General features: G+C 39.6%; 1 protein-coding gene across 1 annotated transcript; it reads right to left on the bottom strand.

Annotated features, from left to right (window-relative positions):
* Nucleotides 1-1245: 1245 nt before the first annotated feature.
* Nucleotides 1246-19181, bottom strand: LOC311237372 (myosin heavy chain, fast skeletal muscle-like). The gene is made up of 41 exons (XM_084325206.1): nucleotides 19157-19181; nucleotides 18510-18545; nucleotides 17900-18118; nucleotides 17663-17806; nucleotides 17425-17581; nucleotides 17309-17336; nucleotides 17114-17222; nucleotides 15223-15315; nucleotides 15045-15108; nucleotides 14869-14967; nucleotides 14635-14738; nucleotides 14381-14519; nucleotides 14119-14237; nucleotides 12794-12943; nucleotides 12535-12705; nucleotides 12143-12443; nucleotides 11870-11934; nucleotides 11691-11778; nucleotides 11452-11569; nucleotides 11245-11368; nucleotides 10185-10321; nucleotides 9578-9833; nucleotides 9234-9476; nucleotides 8972-9148; nucleotides 8747-8892; nucleotides 8533-8623; nucleotides 6656-7045; nucleotides 6440-6566; nucleotides 5976-6094; nucleotides 5685-5881; nucleotides 5399-5582; nucleotides 5126-5291; nucleotides 4686-4810; nucleotides 4239-4547; nucleotides 3633-3836; nucleotides 3411-3536; nucleotides 3127-3297; nucleotides 2925-3029; nucleotides 2723-2818; nucleotides 1736-1867; nucleotides 1246-1626 (listed from the first exon to the last, which is right to left on the bottom strand). Exons 3-41 carry the CDS (start codon nucleotides 18104-18106, stop codon nucleotides 1618-1620), a joined length of 5790 nt encoding a protein of 1929 aa, XP_084181332.1. The 5' UTR covers nucleotides 18107-18118; nucleotides 18510-18545; nucleotides 19157-19181; the 3' UTR covers nucleotides 1246-1617.
* Nucleotides 19182-19965: the final 784 nt, after the last annotated feature.

The following is a 19965-nucleotide window of genomic DNA, read 5'->3' as shown; positions in this document are numbered from 1 at the left end:
GGATTTTTTTCCCCATTCATTTTCATTGAGTCCATTCCAAAATCACTTATGTCATCTGGGAGACGACAGGGGACGCTTTTTTCCACAATGATCGCCGGCGCCGCTCGGCTATACTCGGGTAGGCTCGGGTGATGCAATATGATTTCAGATCGCTAAAAAAAAAAAAAAAATCAGAGAAATCTCGTGAGTGGCTTTCAACCACCTATAAAAAAACACGAGATATCTCGTGAGTGGCACGGAAAGAGTTAACAGGGGTCGAATCTGAAACACAACGCAGAGCAATACGAGACCGGTTACATATGCAGGCTATATAATGCATTATTAGCAGGCGTTTTATGTCTAAATGGGTTAACACAAATAAAAACATGCTATTAACCGAATGGAAACTAGATATGCAGGACCGCTTCAAACACCTTTGAAAACGTCAAAACAAGTCTAACAACCAAAATGCTATTTTAAAAAGAAAATAATAATAATATTCGGATCAAGCAGAAACCATGGGATGGAAATCAGAGCGTGTCAATGTGAAAAGTGGGATCTCCGCTCAAATGCAAGTTTTCGAAAGTTCGGCTGATGTTGTGGCGAGGCGGAGGCACTGATTGAGGTGTTTCCTGTTTCATAATAAAAGTTCTCTATGCTACAAACTTCATAATAAAAGCGGGCGCTATTGTCATAAGAGAAACTTACATAGTATATTTTTTGGTCTCTTGGGACAAATCCTTTCATCGCTCTATGTGTCTGCATCTCTTGTTGGCTGTTGTGCAATTGCATGCGGGACATTTAAAAATATCCATGGCTTGACAGTATGACAGATAATTTTGTATATAAATAAAAGTTTAATTGCAAAGTGTGTCATGTGTTTTTTATGTATGAGTCTGTGATGTGTACACCGTTCTGGAGAATCAGTCATGAGACTTTGTTTGTTGTGGTGTGTATGTCAGGTGTGCTCTTTTGCTGGGCTATTATTTCAGATCAGCCTGTGCTTTGGTGCAGGACGTTACAGAGGCACAAGGATGTTTCACATGAGGTAACGGGAAGTATATTTGGGGAACATATTTTTGCTTCCGAAATACAAGACAATACCTTTAAATATGTTGTGTTGTACAATGAATGAAATATTTATTTTTGCAATGGGCAAATAATACAAAGAGGAAACTAGGCATTGTGCTACCATCATCAGGTCCAATAATTTATTGTTATTGTTTCATAATACCAATGTGCATATGCTTGTCTCTCCAGATAGTAAGAATTTATACATCATTATTAATATTAAAATATGGACCAATTCTATGTTTGCATTATTACAATGAGCCAGGCTATGATTAAAGGTGGTGGCGATTTTCACTCCGTCTGCTTGGCTGGTGGTGGTCTCCAGCCTTGGAAGAGGGCAAAGTAGATGTCATTGCCCACACAACCTTTTCTTCACCTACAGTAACTGCTGCTCACTGGGAAGCTTCATAACCCGATCAAAAAAAAACAGTTTGTTTTGATACAGTAATGAAACAAAGGATAACACAATATTTTTTATAGCAACATTTATTGGAATACAGAACATGATGTAGACATATTGTATGACTTGTTGTGACTTGTTGTGTTGGATTAGCAGAATTATTCAGCTTATTTTCCCTGTGAATGATAGAAAATGATATTTAGACTATATTCAATATGCTTTGAGTCATATCACACTATATATATTCACCATATTAATATTCACTGATAAAATAATAACAATTACCTTGCCAGCATCGCGGCTCTTGGCTCTCAGCTTGTTGACCTGGGACTCAGCAACGTCAGCACGCTCCTCAGCCTCCTCCAGCTCATGCTGAACCTTCCTGGACTTGGACAGATGAGTATTGGCCTGCTCCTCCTGTGGAAGTTGCATAGATCTATATTACTTGTGAATGCTACAGTATGAGTATAGAATGAAAATAGAAGAAAAGAAAGATGAGTAGATACAGAATACTTAGAACGAAGGCTGTCAAAGTTAACGCGGTATTAACGCTGTGTGTGTGTGTGTGTGCGTGTGCGTGTGTGTGTGTGTGTGGGTGTGTGTGTGTGTGTGTGTGTGTGTGTGTGTGTGTGTGTGTGTGTGTGTGTGTGTGTGTGTGTGTGAGAGAGAGAGGGGGGGTGAGAGAGATGAGGAAGGGGCAAGAGAGAAAGAGAGCTGGGAGTGTGTGTGTGTGTGTGTGTGTGTGTGTGTGTGTGTGTGTGTGTGTGTGTGTGTGTGTGTGTGTGTGTGTGTGTGTGTGTGTGTGTGTGTGTGTGTGTGTGAGAGAGAGAGAGAGAGAGAGAGAGAGAGAGAGAGAGAGAGAGAGAGGGGGGCGGGGGGGGTCCTCAGCCCTTGTGTGGGTGAATGTAACAAGTTCCTAATGTTTACTTTCCCCTATTATTTCATGCACACTTTATTCATTGTTTAAAATTAAATTTTAAATAATTATTTTATTATTTTCTTAAGTTATTTTGTGCATCACACTGTTTTGAATTTGATGCAAATTTGCAATGCATGAGGGTCATCCTTTTGTGTTAAATGGCTGCATAAAGCAAGCATTTGTTGACTCATGTTGATAAGAGTATTAAAACTTGGAACTTGAAAAAGATCCGTTTAAGGTAGAAAAAAAAATTATGTGCGATTAATCGCGAGTTAACTATGGACAATCATGCGATTAATCAGATTAAATATCGATTGACAGCACTAAAAAAAACATATACTATAAAAACCTACCGCTTCCTCAGCATTCCTCTTGTAGGCCTTGACCTTCAGCTGCAGCTTGTCAACCAGATCCTGCAGCCTGGCAACATTCTTCTTATCCTCCTCAGTCTGATGGAAACATGAACATATCAATTCAAATCAACAAAATTATTCTCCTTCAGCCAATAGGAACAATGCTGATGACCAACTTGTCATGAATGTGAGCGTGACATACCTGGTAGGTGAGTTCCTTCACTCTCCTCTCATATTTGCGGACACCTTTAACAGCATCTGTTCCACGTCTCTGCTCAGCCTCAACCTCTCCTTCCAGCTCACGCACCTTCAGAATTTAATCAGATATTAAGAATCCACTGTAATGATTCTACATCAGTTCAACGGTACATATTTTGACATGACAGGCTATTATTTGATCTTACCCTGGACTCCAGTTTCTGGAGCTGCTTCTTGCCCCCCTTCATGGCCAGGTTCTCAGCCTCATCCAGGCGGTGCTGCAGGTCCTTGACTGCTACCTCCAGGTTCTTCTTCATCCTCTCCAGGTGAGAGCTGGTGTCCTGCTCCTTCTTCAGCTCCTCAGCCATCATGGCAGCCTAGAAGATACATAATGTTGTCTTCACTACTAATGTCATGAGAAAATGGCACACTGTTGTCAGGAATGACATTCTTGGCCATGAAGAAAGTATCAAATTAAATATAAACCCACATCAGTGATGGCCTTCTTGGCCTTCTCCTCTGCATTCCTGGCTTCCTGAACACTGTCATCCACTTCACCCTGGACTTGGACCAGGTCAGACTCAAGCTGCTTTTTGCTGTTCAAAAGGCTGGTGTTCTAAAATAAGAAAATACAGATAGCAATGACTAAGATGATGCACACATCGAAAGAAACAAATTAAAAACTAGTGATGACATGATTTATTTTGTTTACCTGAGAGTGCAGCAGTCCAACCCGCTCACTGGCGTCCACCAGTTCCTGCTCAGCCACTTTGCGGCCTCTCTCTGTCTGCTCCAGAGCAGCTCTCAGCTCCTCGATCTCAGCCATCATGAGTCCATTCCTACGGTCAACCATGGCAACCTGCTCCTTTAGGTCTTCCTGTGCTCTGACAGCATCATCAAGGTGCAGTTGGGCATCCTAATTGAAAAAGATGATGACTAAAAGATCAGAATGTGGCTATACAACACAAAATATCACGAATTTACCCAAGGGGATCAATAAAGGAAAATCATATCTTTCCTTAACTTATATTATCTTATATCGCAGCACCCATGGTATAAGACATGCGCATCCTAAATAAATTGCTTTCATGCTTTTCTGGTTCAGACTATTAGGAACATCATCTCCCAAACATTACTGTAAATGCTATCCTGGATTGAACAGTTGATACTTTGTTAATGAGTGAGTGAGCGTTCTGTAAACTGGACTGGCCATTTAATATTGCAATAGCACTGGAAGGTGTAGCTGTCCTTTGCAATAATATTATACTCTTCATGTTGTATATAATTATTTAGTTATTATAACAGAATAATTCAGTACCTTGAGCTGACCCTGCACATTCCTCAGCTGCTTCTGGGCCTCAGCAGCCTGGCGGTTGGCATGACTCAGCTGGATCTCCATCTCATTCAGGTCTCCCTCCATCTTCTTCTTGATTCTCATGGCATCATTCCTGCTCCTGACCTCAGAGTCCAGAGTGCTCTGCATGGAGTCAATCACCCTCTGGCTGTTCCTCTTGATCTGCTCCATCTCCTCATCCTTCTCTGCCAGCTTCCTGTCAACCTCACCCTTAATCTGGTTGAGCTCCAGCTGCACACGCAGAATCTTAGACTCCTCATGTTCCAGAGTTCCCTAATAAGAACAGAATATAGCCCGGGTTGACTTTTGAATGCAATGTCCATTCTTTCATAATCTATATAACTTCACAAATTCACAACCAAAATCACATTATTGGAATTATGAGGTTGAGCTCTCCAGGAGAACCTTTACCTCAGCTTCCTCAAGGGCTGTCTGGATCTCTGACTTCTCAGTCTCCACAGTTTTCTTGGCCTTCTCCAACTCATGGATGCTCTTTCCAGTCTCACCAATCTGTTCAGTCAGGTCTGAGACCTCCTCTGTAGATACCACAAAACCATGATGAAAAATACTAAATTGTAGCTTATGTATTATTCTGCTTGTATCATATTAATAAAAATAGGGACATCCCCTTAAAAATTGGTGATCCAAATGTAAACAAATGGGTCGCCCCACCACCAAAAAAATAAGGAATAACAATGGAGTATTTGTGGCTGTGAAAGGTGTGTTTACGTTGATAATGTTTGTAAACACTGGAATAAAATAAAAATCTATATTCCAGAAAATTCCAAATTGCTTATTTTCCATATATACCCCACATTGATGTAACATTAGTCAAAACAAGAGTCACTCACGCTGCAGGTTCTTGTTCTCGCGTTTCAGGGTCTCCAGGTGATCCAGAGCCTCCTCATAGGAGTTCTTCATCTTGAACACCTCAGTGCTGAGCGAACGAGCCTCTTTCTGAGTTCCCTCCAGCTCTGCCTGGCTCTCCTCAAACTTCTGCTTCCAGTCTGCCAGGACCTGCATAGTCATTTTAATAAAAGGAGTGATGTACACCAGTCTTTATGAATGTGAATGAATTAATCCTTAATGAATGTCTTTAATTATGATAATTGATGTCAATGCACCTTGTCAAAGTTCCTCTGCTTCTTATCAAGGTTGGCAGCCAAACCATTGGCCCTCTCCACATCAATCATGAGGTCTTCCACCTCACCTTGGAGTCTCTGTTTGGTCTTCTCCAGAGAGGCACACTTGGAGTTCACAGCCTCAATCTGCTCCTCAGCATCCTGTAGGCGCTGGGCCAGCTTTTTCCTGGTGAACAGTTGTCAAACGTAATTATATAATATAATGTAAACAATAAATAAATACAGATTTTGTAGAAATGGACAGCAGACAATAACAGTATTGACTTACTTTGCCTCCTCAAGCTCCTCTGTGCGCTGGATAGCATCAGTTTCATACTTGGCCCTCCACTGGGCTACCTCACTGTTGGCCTTGGACATTCCACGCTGCAGCTCAGCCTTGGCCTCCTGCTCCTCCTCAAACTGCTCCCTCAGAAGGTCACAGTCATGGCGAGCTGATTGCACACCGTGGGCAAGGGCATTCTTGGCCTAACAAAAGATATCAAAATCAGAAAAGTTGAAAAAAGGATAACAATAATTAGAAAATCCGACCTACAGTTTTCTTTTTAAAGATATTCCTCACCTTAACCTCCTCCTCAACATGTCTCTTTAGCTCCTCAATCTGCTGAGTGAAGGCCTGCTTTCCTCTGGTTAGCTGAGATACAAGGGATTCTTTCTCCTCCAGCTGACGACCAAACTCACCTGGTTTTGGGATTAGATTTTATATAAATTTGGGAGGATATATACTGTATGTATATATCGCAAGCGGCCATTAGCAGTGTCCAAGCCCATGGGCAAATAATGTCACTGTGAGAATATACAGTAATGTAAATTAAAAGTTGTACATCTCAAAAATAGAGCTTTGCAATACATGTCCTGTAACCAAGTGAAAAGAGTATTGCCTATTTCTCCCAATGGTGGTACAATAGAGTATCACCAAATATTGTCTGCCCCTTATGGATATTATGTGTAGGAACAAATAGGGTTCTAGCAGCTTGAACCCCTAAAACACATTGAACTACACAAATCTGCATTTGAAGGACTTGCCATTCTCAGTCTGGAGTCTTGCTCTCTGACCGCTGATATCATTTAGCTGGCGCACATTCTCATCATTCTTGGCCTTCAGTTCACTAAGGTGGTCTTCAAGGGTGCGGCACATCTTCTCAAGATTTCCCTGTTAATTAATATTGGATAGGTTGAGTATTTTTTTCATACAAATGTTTTCTATTCGTGAATTTGTTGCAACTTAATAAATAAGTGCACCTTGGACTTAGCAACAGCTTCCATGTTGCTGGAGAGGTCATCAATCTCCATCTTGTATTCACTTTTCTCCTTCTCCAGCTTCTGCTTGACACGCTGGAGGTTGTCGATCTGCTCTCCCAGCTCTGCAACACTGTCAGCCTGCTTCTTGCGGAGAGCAGATGCGGTGGCTTCATGCTGCAGGGTGGACTCCTCAAGGTCACGACGCATCTTCTGGAACTCAGCCTCACGCTTCTTGTTCATCTCAATCTGAGCAGAAGTGGCTCCACCAGCCTCCTCAAGCCTCTCAGAGATCTCTTCAAGTTCCCTGGAGAGGTCAGCTCTCTGCTTCTCAACCTTGGCACGAGCAGCACGCTCAGCCTCAATCTCCTCCTCCAGCTCCTCAATACGGGCCTTTAAAAAAGTATTATATTCATTATTAGGTTAAATAATATAATATATACGTTCTAACAATAAGGGACAATTAACAAGCAGGGTAGCAGGCACAGTTAAATTAAATGACACAGAGGTTGTATGCCCATACCTCAGGCCTTTCCCTACGTGAAGTAGAGGTGGAAATCGTTGGGAATCTCATGATTCAATTTAGATTCTTGGGGTCACGATTTGATAAGAAATCTATTTAGAATTTTTTATTCATAATTGATTATCAATTAAGAAAATAGTTCAAACTTAACAACCTAGCAACTACTGCTTTTTAGTGGTTGGTCAATATTTAGAAAGCAGGCCAATAATGCCAATATGTTTTTTTTTTTATGAATTTAAATGATTTTTCTAATGAAATTGGGTTATTCTGTAGAATTCAGAACTCCAGAGCTGTAGATCTAAGGGAGAACAGGGTACAGTATGTCAGAAGCAATGTGATTCAACTGCATTATAACATACTATTATATTTAACACCAGTAATGGTTTTAGATTACATATGCTGTCATTTAAGATGGGAGTAACGTGTCAACATTTAGAAAAGATGATAGTGACTGAGTAAATGTTTATAGTACGGTGCATGAGAGAAGTACAGGGCTCGACAAACTTATTCACCACCTTTCCAAAACTGTCCTAAGGCATATTTTTGTTTGTTTATGTTTGTTGACAGACTCGGTTACAAGCCAAATAGCCAATCTAAGCGATCTGTATTTGTTACTAAAAGCGGCTCAATAAGTATATTGAGCTTTGAAAGCTAATAATTAAAGCCTTAAGTCTTATAATGGCAAACTTTACTAGGCTGCCAGCAGATGTGTCTATAGACAATTTATGTTTAGATGTTGATTATCTCAAAATGTCAAATAATTACCCGATTCATGGGTAAATCACTACTGCTTTTATAGTTCCATCTGCACGCTTTGCTATCAGTAACCAATAGTGTATGGCTACTGCTAGCCACAACCACCACACCTGGCATCAATGTGTGTTGGGAAGACTGGATGAGCTGCTGTTCATATGATGTAGGAAGTCATGTTGTAAAGACGCTGTCTATTTACCTAGTAAGTCAACTGCAGATCATTGTTATTTTGTTTGGTTTTACCTAATACTACAGAAAAGATACAATGTGACAATCAAATCAAATGGGAAGGAGCTAACTATTAATCATTTGTGATATTGTATCATATTCATACTAAAGAAATACTCTTATCTTGATATGTCACCACCACCACTGACTAAAACTTCAGGGGAATTAAAACAACAACTGATTGGAATCTATAGAAATTAACTTAGGGCATTTGAAATACGGCATTAATTACAATAATAATGCTTACTTGGCACTACTTTGCAGCTGGGCATTTAACAAGGGCATTTCAATGAATACATACGGACCTCTTAGCCAATCAGAATTGAGCATTTAGCCAAGCTGTTGTACAAAAGAGTTAATATAAAACATTACACACTTGGAGCTCCTTGATCTTCTTCTGAAGCTGAGCACCCAGGGACTGCTCATCCTCAATCTTGCTAAGCAGCTGGGACGTTTCAAAGTCCTTCCTGTGAGAGTCACAAAGGAACAGCATAGTGTCATTTCAGAGTGCTTCCACCACATCCTTTAACACATGACACATTATGTCATGGATGAAAGAAAATGTACTGGTGAAACCCAATCTACATTACTTCTTGATTTTCTCATCGGATTGCTGCTTGTCATTCTCCAGATCCATGATGGATTCTTGAGCCAGTTTCAAGTCGCCTTCAAGCTTCCTCTTGGCTCTCTCAAGGTCCATGCGGAGTTTCTTCTCTTGCTCAAGAGAACCTTCAAGCTATGATTTTCAGTAACAAAATTAGTCAATGATTTAAAATACATTTTACAGCAACAATTTGATCTCACTCATAACTCACATCATCCACTTGCTGCTCAAGCTTCGTCTTGGCCTTGGTCAGGGTGTTTACTTTGTCCTCCTCTGCCTGCAGGTCATCAAGAGTCTGCTGATGTGCCTCTTGGAGGGCTTTCTTCTCCTTTGTCAGCTTAGCAACAATCTCATCCTGAGAGGTCATCTCCTCAGTCAGGTTCTTCACCTAAATAAGGAAAATAAAATCATGTTGTCACAAATGAGTGATCAGTGTGTTATTGGTTAATAAATTAGTGTGAATACTTATGAACCTTGTTCTCAGTGGCATGTTTCTCCTTCTCCACTTTGGCCAAGGTAAGCTCCAGGTCATCAATGTCCTTCTTGAGCTCAGAGCATTCATCCTCCAGTTTCCTCTTCTTAGCAGTCAGCTCACCATTCATTTCCTCCTCATCCTCCAGTCTCTCACTTGTCTCTTTGAGTTTGGCCTCAAGCTGGATCTTACTCTTGATAAGTCCCTCACATCTCTCCTCAGCATCTGACAGATTGTCTGTTTCCTAGTTGACACAAATAGAGAAACAGGGCAAAGGTGTCAACATTCATATCAGAAAATGTATGCAATGCGAGCAAGGTTTCTAAACAGTTGAAGTCTACTTACAGATGCCGCTAGCAGCAACAGATTATTCTTCTCTTGGAGAAGAGACACCATCTTCTCTTCCAGCTCCTTCTTCTTAGCCAGAGCAGTGGCCAGGTCTACCTTCATCTTCTCATAGTTCTCCTTCATATTAGCCAGCTCCTTCTCAGTCTCAGCACTCTTCAGAAGAGGTTTGACCTTAAAGTACAACTTCATCCATGGCCAGTGTTTGACATTCATGAATGAGCGGATGTTGTACTGTATGCTGAAAATGGATTCCCTATAGAGAAAGTGTTGTTGTTACTACAATATAATTTTAGGACTGTACAGGAACACTCCAATATTCTGGGAAATCCACTTGTTTGCCATATTCAGAGTCAGACAAGATGATTGACATCAGTTGTATCTCTTCTGTCCAGTAGCCTCAGATCAGTCCAGGTGCATAGAGAGCAGCTAGCCTAGTTCCATCAAAACAAATACAATTCAACTCCAACACTGGCACACAGGGATGAAATTGATATCAATCATCTTGCCTGACTCTGGGGAAGATGCCACATAAGTGTATTTCCCAAAATGTTGCAGTGTTACTTTAACATAAGCATGTATTTAGAATTGGTGGTTTTCAACATGCCTCCTCTCCATCATCTTCAGAAACTCCTTCCTCATGACGTAACCGCGGCAAAGAGCCTGAGTCATTGTTACCAGAGTAGACAGCTTCTCATCTCTCATTTCCTCAAGGGTACCCAGCAGACCAGCTTTGAAGAACACCTGAATATGAGATACATATACCATTACAATCAAATGACTTTTAAACGATGATCTCAAATACAGTTTCGTGTTTTTATTGTGCATACAAGAAGGTAAAAGCAATTACAAAGAGCACCATCTTGTTGATACTATGGTTATATGCAAAACATTGATAATAAAGAAGGTTCATTCATGTGTTCAAGTGTTTGTGACTGCTTCGGCAGTAGGTTAAATGACTGTCTTGACATTTTGTTTTTGAATGCTTTAGTTCCCTTCATTGATAATAGTGATATTTAGTGTTTTGTGTTTAGGGCTGGGCAATATGAAATAAATTCCTATCACGATAATCATCTGGAATTTCGTCCGATATCAATATATAATATCAATGAATATATATCACAATATCTATTTATGTATACAAAACCACAAAACAATCAAAATGATAGTTAGTGTTCATTGCTTTGTATTGCATGGTAATGTAAAGTGTGATATCAAACAAAAGGTATTATTTACAAATACCATCCACTCAAATATTTAAGATCTCAATTTCTGCTTTTGTTGCCACCATGTGGAGTTACAAGATGAGGAAGATGACATGAAATGGAATATGACAACTACTAGATATCTTGCTAGTGCAATAAATTAGAATTTAAAGTATCCTGTTATCAGGTTTTAGCAGACACCCTCGAGCCAGTCCAACCCATTCTCATGCCTCCTGCGTCACATTGTCAAGTCGGTCCCACCTTTCGGTTGTGGAATTTCTTTAACTCTCCCTGCTGGTAGTGCACATTGACTGTACCTTCATACCTGCATGTCTTCTTCATGCATCATAACCATTTATTGTGACACTGACATGCTATCTCGTGGTGGACTGACGGTGGATTTCATGCATTGACGTGATATTGGGTTGGCCAGTCAGGATAGGGTTTTTTCATATTCTTTACCTTGGTGTGTCCAAACTTGTACTCTTCATGATTCACATCAATTGACCCAAGCAGCTTCTCAGAGGCCTTCTTGTTGTCCATGAACTGACCCTCAGGGATGACGCTGGCATTCAGTACTTTGTACCTTTTGTGAAAGAGTTCATGGTCATGTTCAGCACTTTTTATAGATATTAGTGAGTTCCAGCGCTTGTTGCAAATAATGGATACCTCTGCTTGAAGTCAGCATAGAGGATTCTGCTGGGGAAGCCCTTTCTGCAGATTCTGATACCCTCCAGTACACCATTACACCTCAGCTGGTGGATAACCAGGAAGTTCTCCATCAACCCTATAGAGATGATAATGATCATGGTTATTATGCAATGGCTCATTACTACTAAACTACACTAAATCACTAAAGCACATCATCAAAAGACATGTAAAGAACATTATGTTAGCTGTCAGTGTACCTGGAGTCTTTGACTCATTGGGAATTAGGCAACGCACAAAGTGAGGATGGGTGCTCCTCAAGTTGGTCATCAACTTGCCCAAGTTTTCCTGTAGATACATATCAAAACCAAATATTATTCATGAAAATTAATATTTGTATTTCATTTTCAAACATCACAGTCTTATTGTTACATCTTACCCTGAACTGGGAGGACACAGTCTGCATGGAGCCACCCTTCTTCTTGCCCCCCTTGCCTCCCTTCTCTGTTGATTGGATAATACATCATCAGTTTATAGATTCAACATTATGTGATACTCGTATTATGATTATGATTACGCTGGACATTTTTGTTAGACAATGTCATTTAATTGATAGCACTGAGGAGACATTTGTATGACAAAGAGGATACTCTAAGGATGAGAACATTTAGCCAATTACACTTTAAGTAAATTTTACTCAGTGCTATTGTACCTTCAACAACAACAGGATACAGTACAGGCATCAGTTTAACTGAAGACTTCTGGTAAAGCTGGATCACGGAATCGTTCAATGGATCCTTGTTCTTGTCCAACCATCCACCAATGTTGTAATCTACAGTTCCAGCGTAGTGCACCAGAGAGAAGTGGGCCTCAGCTTTGCCTTTGGCAGGTTTAGGCTTCTCAAATGCTTTGTTTTTGCCAAGATGCTGGTCATACAGCTTGTTCTTGAAGCTAGTGTCAGAAGCTTTGGGGAACATGCACTCCTCTTCAAGAATGGAGAAAATACCCATGGGCTTTATAAAAGGAGAAAAGATGCATCATAAAGAAACTGTTGTGGCAAATAAAGAATCATTGCATTTATTAAGTCACAACATAATGGTGTACCTTCTCAATGAGCTCAATGCAAGCAGCCAAGTCCATGCCGAAGTCAATGAACTCCCAGACAATACCCTCCTTCTTGTACTCCTCTTGCTCCAGGACAAACATGGTGTGGTTGAAGAACTGTTGCAGTTTCTCATTGGTGAAGTTGATGCACAGCTGTTCCAAGGTGTTGAACTGTCAGTGGACAAAGCATTAGCCTTATCTCCAACATTTCTTATCATAAGATTCAGCAGCCTATATATTATAATTAATGCATACATACATCAAATATCTCAAAACCAGCAATGTCCAGCACACCAATGAAGAACTGCCTTGGGTTCTTGGTGTCCAGCATCTGGTTGATACGGATGACCATCCACAAGAACATCCTCTCATAGACAGACTTGGCCAGGGCCATGACAGAGTTATGGACCTAAAGAAAGTGTATGATTTGAGTGAATTAAGCATACCCAGTGTAACAGAATTATCAGAGGTCTAAACGGCTTCAAGTGGGTTTTACAGCAGGTAAACAGTAATATATAGTAATTTACTTATGTTAGTGGATCAATCTCAACTGAAGAGAATATGACACAGCTTACATGTAACTCTGTACATACATCTGATTAGCACTATACTATAGTCATACTAATTTATATATTTTATACCCAGTTTAATCACCTGTACATTGTATATTACTATTGCACTTTACTGTTACATTTGCACTCTGGTTGGATGCAAAACGTCTTTTCATTGTACTATACGTGTGCTGTATAATGACAATACATTTTAATTGATCTAATAAAATAAAATCTTTTTTTTGTATCCACTTTTTTTTCCTCTTTTTCTATTTTTTCTCCCATCCCAATTTAGCCGTGCCAATTCTCCCCTCCCCTGTCTTGAACGTTGCTCGCATATGCCCCCCACTGGTCGGTTGTAGGGAGGATAGAAGCCTTGCATCACATGTCCCCTCCGATACATGTGGAGGCAACCTGTCACATCTTTTCACCTGCCAGCGCAGACTCTCATTCGGCGAGGTGTAACGTGTGGGAGGCTCACACTACCCCTGCCATTTTCCTGTCTCTGCTGTGCAGGCGTCCCCCAACCGACCTGTAGGAGTCGCTGTCCACAACGTCCAGATTACCACCCATCGACTTCCACCCGCTAACTCTGCGTTGGTGACGAGCGCAATGTCAGCTGCACCACCCAGCCGCCCGATTAATCAAATAAAATCTTAAAACAGAAAGCACTTTCACACCTAAATTTGTTTGAAATGGTCTGAATCAAAATTGAAATTGTTACCTTTGTTAACTTAACCAAACCATACTTTTGAAATCTATACCTGCCAACATTAGGCTGTGAAAAAAGAGAGATATTCTGGGGCTTTAAACTAGTTTATCTGGTATTCCAAATCCCCCATACAATTTGTGTCACAAGACAACTCAATTTCCTTTGTGGGGTAAACAGGAGATTACTGGGAGAAACGGTCAAAAGGGAACACAGAGGGAGAAAGGGTTTATTTATTTATTATACCTTTATGTGTTGCTTACCTAAAAGAGCAACTTATTCATTATGATCCGTGTGTGAAATAATGCAGTGTATTTTGCTAACCTGAGCCACAGTCTGTCCCTTGGTGACATACTCGTTTCCGACCTTCACTCTGGGGTAGCACAGAGCCTTCAGCATGTCAGCAGAGTTCAGGCCCAACAGGTAGGCAATTTTGTCAGCTTCTGCAAAAGTTACACAAATTTGATCAATGTTGAAATAAAACGTACACATTTAAAAAATAATTATAATAATTATTATTATAATTTAATGTAAATTATTCAAATGTATTTCAGACTCCTGGTCTTGTAGTGAAGTTAATACTGACCCTCATTGCCATCAGGCTCCGCCTGCTCCTCACGCTGCTTCTGCTTGAACTTCATGTTGCCATGGTGAAGCACAGCACCAGTCAGCTTCCAGATATAATTCTTCTCCTCAGGAGTGAAGCCCAGAATGTCAATAGCACTCTGTATGCAAAAGTTGGTTGATATTATGATATTAAGTATAAATGACATCAGCAAATACATTTTACTTTTAACAACTGATACCATATTGAATATAATAGGGGAGCAAATCAGTCACATCAGTGGCATCCAGCTCCTCTTTGTCATCAATGCTGGCCACCGTGATCTGACCCATGCTGCACATGGGGAAGTCATAGGGGTTGGTGGTGATGAGAGTCATTTCTGATGTTTGGAAACACATAGAGTCAAATAAATTAGACTGGATTTGCTTTCTTCCTGTGGTTATGGACTATTTATGACCATTTACATTAGTTACTGTCTCATCAGTATGTCAGTCTGTTAGTCAGCTCACCAACTATTTCTGGCTTGTGGTTGGTCATCATCTGGTAGAAGATGTGGTAGCCTCTCTCAGCTGGAAGCTGGAAGCTCACTCTGGACTTCTCCAGCAGATCTATGAGGTTTGGTTATAATTAAATATCTAGCCTACTAATAATGTCAGTACATTTAGTATGTGAATGTGATACTTACATGTTTCAATATCAGCACTGGACAGTTTGCCAGTTGGGAGGAAGTGGATTCTGATGAATTTACCCTTTCAGGAAGACCACAACAGAGTTATTATTTTGTAAGTAAATATTTTGTATTTGTATATTTTGTATTTTGTAACTAATGCTAAGTAATATTTGAAATTAAATATCCAACTTACAAAGCGAGAGGAGTTGTCATTCCTCACAGTCTTTGCATTACCATAGGCCTCCAGCAAGGGATTGGCTGCAATGATCTGATCCTCCAGTGAGCCCTATAATTCAAATGTTAGATTTTAACTAGTGCTGTCAATCGATTTAAATATTTAATCTGATTAATCGCATGATTGTCCATAGTTAACTCGCAATTAATCGTAAATTAATCGCCTTTTTATTTATATTTTTTTATCTACCTTACAGATATTTTTCAAGTTCCAAGTTTTAATACTCTTATCAACATGAGAGTCATCAAAATAATTCTTGCTTTATGCAGCCATTTAACACAAAAGGATGACCCTCATGCATTGCAAATTTGCATCAAATTCAAAACAGAGTGATGCACAAAATAATAAAGTAAAGAAAAGAATAATTTAAAATAAAGTGTGCATGAAATAATAGGGGGAAAAAAACGTTAGGAACTTGTTACATTCACCCACACAAGGGCTGAGGACTCACACCCCCGCCCCCCTCTCTCTCTCACACACACACTCTCCCAGCTCTCTTTCTCTCTTGCCCCTTCCTCATCTCTCTCACCCCCCCTCTCTCTCTCTCTCCCTCTCTCTCTCTCTCTCTCTCTCTCTCTCTCTCTCTCTCTCTCTCTCTCTCTCACACACACACACACACACACACACACACACACACACACACACACACACACACACACACACACACACACACACACACACACACACACACACACACACACACACACACACACACAGTCACACACACACACACACACACACACACACACACTTTGAGTCAGAAACAAACATACAGTAGTATCAATGAGAGTATCAATAATACACCTGAGTGAAGTCTAATAAAAAAAAGAACAATTACAAAAAAAATTCAATTATTTTTCTAAAAAGTTAATCGTGAGTTTAAAAAAAATAGTGGTGTTAATAGAATTGTGCGTTAACGCGATTGTGTTAACTTTGACAGCCTTAATTTTAGCCTGGCAGATGTATCGTTGTAAACGCTCGTCCTGCCGGAGTATTTAAACCCTGCCTGCGGTACATCTGCAGCCTGGCAGATGTATCGTTGTAAACGCTCGTCCTGCCGGAGTATTTAAACCCTGCCTGCGCGGCTCAGATCAGCCCAGAAAAGGAACTACATCGTTTCTAATGGAGTGCAATACCGGCTGGAAGCCGTAGGTGGCGGTATTTGCCCTTTGCGAGCTCAGACCCATTCCCAATTATAACATCAAGCTGGATGGATGAAAAATGAATGGATATAGCTAATAAAAGAAATAACGATTAAAACCAGAGTTTTCTCGTGATTGGCGCTGAACGGTTGGGCGAGTTAACCTGACTTTTTTCGTGATTGGCGCAGAATGAGTTAATGGTCATATTATCATTATTATTATTATAATTATGGTAATGATTATTATTATTATTATTATTATTATTATTATTATTATTATTATTATTATTATTATTATTATTATTATTATTATTATTATTATGGTATGAAGCTGTAAGGTGCACTTGAGCTGACCATTATTATAAAATAAATATGAAGTTTGGAAGGGGGCAGGAAACATAAGTTTTCTTCTTCTGTTAAAATAAGAAAAAAATATATATTGGTGATATTGTGCAAAGATGAACTGTACCCCCATGTAATATTTTTTTTTAAATATACTAACCTACACTTTGATAAACATTGTTAATCAGCTGATAGAGTTGTGCCCTTCCTGATGACTTGTTGTACAGAACTTGTAAGTCGCTTTGGATAAAAGTGTCAGCTAAATGACTAAATATAAATGTAAATATAACATTCATATCAGTACATTTCAATTCTTTGTTCAAATTGCTGTGGTTCCATTTCCAGAATATTCTTTCAGTAATTTACCTGCATTTTTGAAGGGTCTACTGCCTTTTTCTCTCCTCCCACAGAGATTGTGGCAAAGTACTGGATGACACGTTTGGTGTTCACAGTCTTTCCGGCACCAGATTCTCCACTGTGTATAGATCATTTAATTAAGAGAAACTCTCAATTAATTCGATTGTATTGATAGTATTGATGATCAATAAATGAGAAACTTACGTGATAAGAATGGACTGATTCTCCCTATCTGTGAAAGGTAAAATAAAGGTTTCTTAATTATTTAAACAAACACAAATATATTGATAATTCATCTAGTTTTCTTGACCAGGACATACCAGTAAGCATGAACTGAAAGGCGTTGTCAGAGACAGAGAAGATGTGGGGTGGGGCCTCCATACGCTTCTTGCCTCTGTAGGCATTTACGACCGACTGGTCGTACACTGGGAGCCACTTGTAGGGGTTCACAGTGGCACAGAACAGTCCAGAGTAGGTCTGAAGGGAGATAATTAGGAACATGTACATTAGACTATCCAAGGGTCCTGCACCTTTTACTCATATTTGAGAATATCTTACGTAGATCATCCATGCGGCATAACGCTCTTTGAGGTTATACAACACAGCGGCTTCACTGAGATAGGTCATCATGGCCATGTCCTCAATTTTGTCGTACTTGGGAGGGTTCATAGGGGTAACATCGTCCTCCTTAACTGTCTTCTCCTGAAATAAAGAAGGACAATTTCAGTTGATCTCTGACTCATCTTTAAGTCACATTGCCTTGAATTCTAAATGGAACACTTAATCCTACTGCACCTCTTGAGTGTCATGCACTTTGACAGTGACTTTGCCACCGTCTTTCTTCAGGATGGTACATTTGAGGTACAGCTCCTTAACGTCGGCCACATAAGCAGCAGACTTGGCATCAAAGGGTGCCGCTTGAGCCTCAATTCTCTCCCTCTCTGGCTTACGGAGGTAAATTGCAGCCTTGCCATAAAGGGCCATCTCCGCATCGGTACTCATGGTGGCGGTTTTCTGTAGACAAACACAAATCAATTTCTCTGTCATCTGAAGTGGATGTCTTGTTTGTTTTAGTGTGATTAGAGCATATTTTGCAGTGTTTCCTGTACAGTAAATACATGTTTCAGTCATGGGCCATAACAGCAAGAACATTACCATTACTGCTTATGGAAAATATTAAATAAAACATCCTTTATATTTTGTGTCCCCCCCAATACACAAATACATATTTGTTAACCACTGTAATAAATTATGTTAATATTTGCAACCTAAGCTATACCCAGAACTGGGACCATGTTAGGGTTGTATGTGGAATCAAAACCAACATTATTCTGAAACACAACTGTTAGAACAAATACTGTGTTAGGAGGATGTTCTGTAATAGGAAACAAAATGTTATTCTCACCTTGTTCTATGACCCAAGTGTTTACAATGGACAACCCTACATGAGAGAACAAATATTTGTAAATGTTCTTGATTCATATCCTGAATTATGAATATTTGGCCAAAGTATGGACATTTTAGCAAAGAATGATATGCATCAACAGTGGATGGAGAACAGATATTGCAGAACAGATATTGTGCATCCCTTTGCAGAACATTGATGTAGAAGTAGAATTGATGAAGATTCACTAAGGATATATTACTATTGATCAATAAATGGACTCAAACTGAAGGTGCTTCTATAATTCATTGAACTTTTAGAAGATGAAATCGCCCAGGACACTTACTGTTCCCAGCGGAGGGACAATTCTAATATCCTTTTTATCTTTTCAAAGAAATGATAGAAAATAAAATGTATAGAAGAAATCTTTGGTAGACAGACTTTTTGGTGCAGGTTATACATCAGAAACAGCAGGAAATCTTTCCAACCATACTCCAAGCCACTGATCCAAAACACCATGACTTAACACTGTTAGTTCTGTGAACTGTTCCACCTTTAGTGATTATTATTATCCTAATTAACTTCAACCTATTCATCAGTAAATCACTTTTCAACAAGCACTAAGGCATCATGCAGTGCCTTCACAGTGAATGAACAGTATCACTTACCACTAGCTGGAACAGACCTTTCTCCTCTGCCTGTCTCATCACCCTTTCAACCTCCTTATATTCAGGTCATTCTGCTTGCCAAGCACAAACTAAATACAGGCATGTCTCAAAAAGGCTTACATGAATAGTGATGAGCATTTTCTTTTTTTCAGCAGCATCTACTGTTGTAGCACTACCTCATATGCCATTCAATTAGTAGACAAATTCAGACAAGACTACATTTCTAATGTTTCATTTGTTGGAATATAGCATGTTTACAATAGTGCATACAAACAAATAAACATTATGCTATGGAATATTATAATTCAAAACATTGACAATTCAGTTACAGTTTAGAGTGTCTTCATAAGAATGTCAAGTTATTTCCATGTAACTTTAATTAAATGTGTATTTTGCTAGCCTGGATCCAGTCCGCTGAATCGCCCACTTTCTAGATTCAGTGGTCTGGCCCTTCTCTCCTCCAAGGCTGATATTCTGATGTCAGATGATGTAAGGCAACCGCTCCAATGGTGGCTCATTTGTAAAAAGCAACAGGCTAAAAGCTAAAAGGGACTTTCACTTTGTAAAAGTCTAGATAAATTAAATGATTGACACTTAGTTTGAAAGATCTACTAAGATAACCTACCTAGCTAGTAGACAGGGTTAGACCACTCAACCCTGAAGTAATGAAAATATGACATACTGAACTAGTGTTGTAAGAAAAATAAATGTTTGGTATAACACAATGGCTAAGTTCTTACATAAATAATGCAAATTATTAAAATAAACATCTTATCAGATTCCTCAGCTCCAGGGTGTCCGATCAACCA

This window comes from Notolepis coatsorum, assembly GCF_963971535.1.
Source record: "Notolepis coatsorum genome assembly, chromosome: 11".
Taxonomy (NCBI): domain Eukaryota; kingdom Metazoa; phylum Chordata; class Actinopteri; order Aulopiformes; family Paralepididae; genus Notolepis; species Notolepis coatsorum.
This window is presented reverse-complemented; position numbering and strand designations above follow the sequence as displayed.